This window comes from Cebus imitator, unplaced genomic scaffold (genome assembly GCF_001604975.1).
Source record: "Cebus imitator isolate Cc_AM_T3 unplaced genomic scaffold, Cebus_imitator-1.0 Scaffold306, whole genome shotgun sequence".
Taxonomy (NCBI): Eukaryota; Metazoa; Chordata; class Mammalia; order Primates; family Cebidae; genus Cebus; species Cebus imitator.
Window position 1 is genome coordinate 1,111,301 of NW_016107621.1, and position 7,987 is coordinate 1,119,287.

The 7,987-nt window shown below is 51.9% G+C and overlaps 1 protein-coding gene across 4 annotated transcripts in view; it reads right to left on the minus strand.

Moving 5' to 3' along the window:
- AXL (AXL receptor tyrosine kinase) overlaps positions 1–7,987 on the minus strand; it is a 36,866-nt gene that overhangs the window by 15,889 nt on the left and 12,990 nt on the right. For 2 of the 4 annotated variants that reach the window (XM_017502959.1, XM_037729442.1), the window contains exons 7-12: positions 6,725–6,935; positions 6,283–6,422; positions 5,592–5,742; positions 5,028–5,054; positions 1,607–1,739; positions 890–981 (exon numbers count right to left, since the gene is read on the minus strand). In XM_017502959.1, the coding sequence (XP_017358448.1) occupies positions 890–981; positions 1,607–1,739; positions 5,028–5,054; positions 5,592–5,742; positions 6,283–6,422; positions 6,725–6,935 (754 nt within the window). The remainder of the gene's footprint in view (positions 1–889; positions 982–1,606; positions 1,740–5,027; positions 5,055–5,591; positions 5,743–6,282; positions 6,423–6,724; positions 6,936–7,987) is intronic. The other 2 variants (XM_017502960.1, XM_037729443.1) reach the window with 2 other exon arrangements.

Here is a 7,987-nt window from a genome sequence, read left to right on the forward strand (position 1 = left end):
GACTCTGTCTTAAAAAAAAAAAGGCTGAGTTCAAATCCCAGCTATCTAATTTACAAGCTCCGTGGCCTTGGATAAGTGACTTAACCACTTTGTGCCACAGCTGCCTCATCTGTGAAGGGAAGGTGATAAGAAACCCACCTCCGGCTGGGTGCAGTGGCACACACCTGTTATCCCAGCACTTTGGGAGGCCAAAGCAGGTTGATCACTTGAAGCCAGGAGCTTGAGACCAGCCTGGCCAGCATAGTGAAACCCCGCCTTTACTAAAAATGCAAAAATTAGCCAGGCATGGTGCCAGGCACCTGTAATCCCAGCTACTCCCATCGAGAGGCCAAGGCATGAGAATTGCTTGAACCCAGGAGGTGGAGGTTGCAATGAGCCAAGATTGTGCCATTGCACTCCAGCCTGGGCGACAGAGCCTCCCTGCCTTCTTGGGTTGCTCTGAGGATTAAATGAGGTGATACATGTAGAATGCTTAGAAAAGAGCCTGCCATGTAGGTAGTGATAGGGTTGTCTGTCATCATTGCCACATCACCATCATCTTTTATTATTTATTTATTTAGAAATGGGGTTTCACCATGTTGGCCAGGATGGTCGAGATCTCTTGACCTCGTGATACACCCACCTCAGCCACCCAAAGTGCTGGGATTACAGGCATAAGCCATCACACCCAGCTTTGGTGTTTCTAAGATTTACTGTGTCTAAGATTCTATTCTTTGAAGATTCTTTGTGGTTCCACAATTCTGCTATTTCTAGGGTCTGTGGTTCTGAAATTCTAGTATCCCAAGACCTTCAGAAACTTTTGGCTCAGGCATCTACAGAAACCCAGCAGGCCAGATTCTCTACAGCCTTCAGCTCCAGACCAAGGCAGAAGGGCACAGGGTTCACTTACAGGTGGCCTCAGTGGTCCGGCGACTGTATGACTTGCGCACGCGGTACCTGACGACCAGTTCGCCTCTTTCCACTGTTGGCTCAAACACTTCTCTGGGGGGATGGGGAGAAGGTGAGGGCAGGGAAAAACCATCTGGAACCCCCTCCTCAACTAGCAGTTGAGCAAGCACCATCCCAGCCTCAAGCCCTGCCTGCCCTCTCCCTTAGCATTTGCTGAGCATGTCTTGGGCTCCCTTAGCATTTGCAGTGGGCAGCTACCTTCTGCCTTCCATTCATTCCCCACAACCCTTACCCTCATTCCTTTTTTTTTGAAACAGAGTCTCACTCTGTCACCCAGGCTGGAATGCAGTGGTACAATCTCAGCTCACTGCAGCCTCTACCTCCTGGGTTCAAGCAATTCTCATGCCTCAGCTTCCCAAGTAGCTGGGACCACAGGTGTGCACCACCACGTCCCGCTAACTTTTGTATTTTTTAGTAGAGATGGGGTTTCGCCATGTTGGTCAGGCTGATGTCCAACTCCTGACCTCAAGTGATCCATGATCCACCTGCTTCGGCCCCCAAAGTGCTGGGATTACAAGTGTGAGCCGCCATGCCTGGCTTCCCTTGGCTTCATTCCGATTCTTGGTCATTGCTCCTCCTGCACCAGCCTCCTCACTGGCCTCCCTGCCTCCAGCCTCTCCATCCCAGTCCACAGCCTCCCCTTGTAGTTCCAACTCACCCGTAACGGGTCTCCTTCTTTCGCCGGTGGACAAGGAAGAGAGCCAAGATGAGGACACAGGCAGCGGCCACGATTGCTCCTAGCAGTACATACCACCAGGGCCGCGAGAGGGCAGGAGCTGGAGGTTCCTTCACTATCAGGGGCACGAGGAACAGGTCATGGATGAGACCTTGGATCCAGCTCTCTGGGACCCAAAGGGGTGATGTGGGAGGGAGGCAGAAGGTCTGGGCAACGAAGTGCACATACTCGATGAGGTGTGTGATGGATGCATTCACATATTGTAATGAGCTGGGCTGGACGGGGCATGCAATGGATGTAATACAAGTGTGTGTTGAAGCAGAAGCGTGGGAAAGTTGTGGATGGGTGAGTTAAGATCGGGACAGAGGCTGGGCGTGGTGGCTCATGCCTGTAATCCCAGCACTTTGGGAGGCTGAGGCGGGTGGATCACCTGAGGTCAGGAGTTCGAGACCAGCCTGACCAATATGGCAAAACCCCGTTTAAAAAAAAAAAAAAATTAAAACAAACAAACAAAAATTAGCCAGGCGCGGTGGTGCACACCTGTAATCCCAGCTACTCAGAAGCTGAGACAGGAGAATCGCTTGGATCTGGGAGGTGGAGGTTGCAGTTAGCCAAGATCGGGCCACTGCACTCCAACCTGGGTGACAGAGTGAGACTCTGTCTCAAAATAAATAAATAAATAAATAAAAAGAGGCCCTGTGCTGCGGCTCACACCTATAATCCCAGCACTTTTGGAGGCTGAGGCGGGTGTATAACAAGGTCAAGAGATCAAGACCAACCTGGCCAACGTGGTGAAACCCTGTCTCTGTTAAAAATACAAAAATAAGCCAGGTGTGGTGGTGGGTGCCTGTAATCCCAGCTACTCAGGAGGCTGAGGCAGGAGAATTGCTTGAACTCAGGAAGCAGAGGTTGCAGTGAGCCAAGATCGCACCACTGCACTCTAGCCTGGTGACAGAGCAAGACTCCGTCTCAAAAAAAAAAAAAAAAAAGAAAGAGAGAGTGGGATGGATGTTTGAGGAGCGTGCAGTGAGTGTGGAATGGGAGGGAGAGATGGTGTGGAATGGGTTGTGAGTGTGCCAAAAGGGCTAGATGAACATGAGATGGGTGTGGAGAAATCTCAAACAGCAGGGGTTAGTGTGAGAAATGTTATGCTCGTGCAAGGAGCGTGGACTAGAGTGCAGATAAACAGGTGAGTGGGGAAGGTGGAGGAAGGACTAAGGAATATCTTTCAAGGAGTATGCGATGACTACAAAAGCGGTTTCTTTCTTTCTTCTTTTTCTGTTTTTGTTTGTTTGTTTGTTTGTTTGTGACAGGGTCTCACTCTGTCGCCCAGGCCAGAGTGCAGTGGCCCCATCTCAGCTCACTGCAACCTCCACCTCCCAGGTTCAAGTGAATCTCCTATCCCAGCTCCCAAGTAGCTGGGATTACAGGCATGCACTACCATGCCTGGCTAATTTTTGTATTCCTTTTTTTAGTACAGACAGGGTTTCACCATGTCTCCTGAGTAGCTGAGATCATGGGTCTGTGCCACCCGGCTAATTTTTTGTTTTTGAGACAGAGTCTCGCTCTGTTGCCCAGGCTGGAGTGCAGTAGCGCCATCTTGGCTCACTGTAGCCTCTGCCTCTCAGGTTCAAGCAATTCTTGTGCCCCAGCCTCCTGAGTAGTTGGGATTACAGGCTTGGGCCACCATGCCCAGCTAATTTTTGTATTTTTAGTAGAGACCGGGTTTCCCCATGTTGGCCAGGATGGTCTCAAACTCTTGACCTCAGGCAATCCACTTGCCTCGGGCCTCCCAAAGTGCTGGGATTACAGGCGTGAGCCACTGCACCAGGCCACAAGGGTTTCCATGGAGCAAAGAATGAGGGTGAAATAAATATCCAAAGGGGCGTGGTAAGCATATACAGGGTTGATGGCTGCTGGAAGAGTTGGGGGTTTGTGAAGTGGGAAGAGTATTCATGAAGTCTTAGGTACAAGGAATGAGCAAGGAACTTTATGGATGTAATTTCAGTGTGAGAGAAGAAGTGTGTGGTGAGAAGAGCAGATGAGGAGTATGGGATGCACAGAAAGGGGGTGTGAAAAGGCAGGGGTGGAATGACGTGTGTAAGAAATGGAGGTGGTTGCCGGGTGCTCACATCTGTAATCCCAGCACTTTGGGAGGCCCAGGCGGGTGAATTATGAGGTTAGGAGATCGAGACCAGCCTGGCCAACATGGTGAAACCCTGTCTCTACTAAAAATACAAAAATTAACTGGGCATGGTGGCGCATGCCTGTAATCCCAGCTACTTGGGAGGCTGAGGCAGGAGAATCTCTTGAACCCAGGAAGCGGAGCTTGCAGTGAGCCAAAATCACACCACTGCACTCCAGCCTGGTGACGGAGTGAGACTCTGTCTAAAAAAAAAAAAAAAAGAAAAAGAAAAAAAAGAAATGGAGATGGTTATGTGCTGAGTGTGCAAGGCGCATTCAGTGTGAGTGTGCAGAGAGCGAGATGGGTTGGGAGTAGTGAAGGGTGAGGGAATGATGTCTTTGGAGCGTGGGGTGAGCATGCAAGGAGAATTGGGTGCAAGAAAGTTGTGGTGGCATTTTTCAGCGTTTGCAGTGTGGAAGGTGTGTAAGTGCGTACAAGGTGATCAGGGTTTGTGGATGAGAAGTCTGTGTGTCAGTGGGCCTTGGGAGTCATGTGGGAGGAATGGCTTATAACAGGATGTATGTGAAAGGAGGGTGGAGCGAGCGTGGAAAGGGTTTGTGAAGAAAGGCAGGAAGGTATGTGACAAGTACTTAAAGCTGGTGGGTTGAGTTACAAAAGTGGGCTGTAATAGTGCCCAGAGGGTACAACAGGTGTAGGGGGAATGTTTGGGAATTGTTGGAGAAATATTTAAGAGGGATGGATGTGAGAAGGATACCTCATCCATCTGTCCATCTGTCCATCCATCCATCCATCCACCTTTCTACGCATACATTCATCCACTCACAAATCCATCCACCTGTCCATCCATCCACCTGTTCATCCAACCATTTATTAATTCATCCACCCACCCATCCATCCATTTATCCACTCACCATCCAGTCTTTAACTGTTCATCTACCTAGCCACCCATCTACTAATCCGTTGACCCACCCACCCAACCACCCTCCATATATCCATCCATCCATCCATCCATCCATCCATCCATCCATCCATCTGCTCATCCATCCACTCACCCATCTGTCATTCCCTGAGTACCTACAATGTGCTATGCTAGGCCATGCTGGGCACCTCCATCAAGGACCGCACAAACGCAAGAAGTAGGTTAGAGTGATGAATTTGAGAAACATGAAAGGGATGTGCAATGAGTATGAACGGTGACAGGGCCCCCACTAGGTGTGGCGGGTAGGGAGGGGGGAGAGGGGTTGTGGAAGCCCTTACCCAGCTGGTGGACTGGCTGTGCTTCCCCTGTGAGAATAAAGGACAGAGAGGAGACGTGCTCAGAGAGGACAAGACTGGCGTGGCACGGGTAAGGGAGTGAGGGCATGGCACAGGTAAGGGAGTGAGGGCGTGGCACGGGTAAGGGAGTGAGGGCGTGGCACGGGTAAGGGAGTGAGGGCGTGGCACGGGTAAGGGAGTGAGGGCGTGGCACGGGTAAGGGAGTGAGGGCATGGCACAGGTAAGGGAGTGAGGGCATGGCATGGGTAAGGGAATGAGGGCTTGGTACAGGTAAGGGAGTGAGGGTGTGAGGGTGTGGCATGGGTAGGTAAGTGAGGCCGTGGCACGGGTAAGGGAATGAGGGCCTGGCACAGGTAAAGGAGTGAGGCCGTGGCACAGGTAAAGGAGTGAGGCCATAGCATGGGTAAGGGAGTGAGGGCGGCTCTCAGTAAGGCTCAGGGCAGGAACAGTGCCTAGGTCGCAGTAACACTGTAAGGTACAGGGAGGAAGTCAGGGCTGTCAGGGAGAGACAAGGTTGAAGCGAGTTGGATATGGCTTTGGACTTACCTGGGTGCCAGGCCTGCAGGGGTACTGGGAGGCTCCAGGGTCCATCCCCAGCAGCAGTGTAGGCTGCCACACACACCGTCAGGTTGGCCACAGACCCGTCCCCCTGCAGCTCCAGGGTCACCTCTTGCCTTAGCCCTATGTCCATGAGCACCTAGGAGGTCCAGAAGTGGCATCGGGGTAGAACCTCAGCCCCCCAGCTATTAAGCCTCTACTCTTGGCCTCAACACCCCATCTCTTTCTCAAAGCCCTCTCCCCACCCTCCAACCCCCACCCTTCCTCGTCCTCCCCTTTAACCTGCATCCCTCCACCCACTTCTAGATTCCCTTTCCATCCTCTCTCCCTACGTCAGGCTACTGCTAACCCCGACATGCGTGCCTTTGTGCAAATCGGGAAAAGGTACCCCTTCCCCAAAGTGCTATACAACTGTCTGCTGTAAAATCCTTAAAGTAAATATGAGTGTGCTGAAATTCTTTTACAGTGCTTCATAAACAGACAGTCCCCATGCCCTCCCCTAGACCGCCTTATTCTCCCAGGATGTGAATGTGAACCTTCCCCGAATGTGCCCCACTAGGTATACAGCAATTGTGTACTACCCAGCCTGCACAACTGTCCATGTCTGACCTGATATCTCCTCCTCCCTGTCTCCCTCCTCCCCCAGCCACTCCACTCCAATCCCACCAGCAGCACCTACCTCTGGGGTGTCCTGGCCTTGATACGCCAGCCGGTACCCTAACAGGGTACCCTGCAGGGGTGCCCGGGGCTCTTGCCATTGCACAAAGGCCTGGCTCCCATTCCGAGTTGCACTAATGTTCTCAGGGGGGCCCAGGGGCACTGGAGGAAAGGGAAGAGGGGAAGTTGGCACTCCTACCTCTTCCTGACCCCCTCCCCTGTTCCCAGGAAGTGGGTGCAGGGTACTAAGGGCATGCACGTGGGCAGCTCATGCAGGCCTCCCATAAGCGGAAGCGTGGGGGAGAGGAGGGCTGGGAAAGAGGTCATTGAGGGGTCAGAGACTGGACGGGAAGGAGATCGAGGCCATGACAGGGAAAAGGGTGAGAGGGGACAATGGGGGTGGCACTGATGTAAGCGGGATCTAGTGGGGCAGTGGTGACGTCTCCCTCTCCAGCCCTTCTTACCTCCCTCTGGTGTCGCCACAGGAAGCCAGTGGGTCCAGGGTGAGGAGCCCTGGCTGCTGGTGCATGCCACGCGGATGTGGTAAGGGGTGTGAGGATGGAGGCTGCCCAGCCGAAGCTGGTGGGGGGGCACGGATGCTTGCAAGGTGAGGGGCTCCTCGGGGGGATCTGGTTCTCCTGCCTGGGTGCCCACCCCATCGTCTGACAGCACTGCCTGGGGAGAGGGAAGGGTGTGAAGACAGGATAATCACGCAGTCACACGAGATAGTCACACAGCTCCCAATGGTGATGGCCCCAATGTGACGGCACAACGTTGCAAAGGTCTGTGTGTGTGTGTGTGTGTGTGTGTGTATGTGCGTGCGTGTGTGTGTTGCAGCACCTTGCTAGGTCAACACTGGCACCTGGATTTGCAAAGCAACGAGCTCGTTTACCTGCACCGTGTGGTTCTGTCATCACTTCCAAAAGCCACCTTTGGCAAGACTCTAACCTCTCCGAGCCTCAGTTTTCTCCTTGGGCAAATGGGGCCTTAGAGGATCAAACGCCTTACAGGATTGTTTAAAGATTAAATGTAGTTATGCCCAAAGGATGCCACGGTGCAAGGCAGGTGGTGAGCACTGATAATAATGATGCATAGTGAGTGTATTGATGCTAACAATGCAGATAGACCAGGCGCGGCGGCTCACACCTGGAATCCCAGCACTTTGGGAGGCCGAGGTGGGTGGATCACTTGAGGTTAGGAGTTCGAGACCAGCCTGGCCAATGTGGTGAAACCCCGTCTCTTCCAAAAATACAAAAAATTAGCTGGCTGTGGTGAGGCTCGCCTGTAATCCCAGCTACTCGGGAGGCTGAGGTAGGAGAATCGCTTGAACCCAGGAGGCAGAGGTTGCAGTGAGCCGAGATCGCACCACTACACTCCAGCCTGAGCGACAGAGCGAATAATGAAAGCACGATACTGTGAGATCCCATTTATATGGCATTATACTACAGGCAGAAGCAATGTTCTAGAAGCAGAAGGGTAGTCATCTCTGAGGCCTGAGGGAGCCTTCTTGAAGAAAGAGTTTGTGTCTTGATTTGAAGGGTGGTTACATGGTGAATATGTGTGTAAAACAATCTCAAGGGTGTCCAACATTTTGGCTTTCCTGGGCCATAGTAAAAGAAGAAGAATTGTCTTGGACCACACATAAAATACACTAACACTAACGATAGTTGTTGAGCTAAAAAAAAAAAATCACAAATCTCATAATTTTTTTTTTTTTTTTTTTTTTT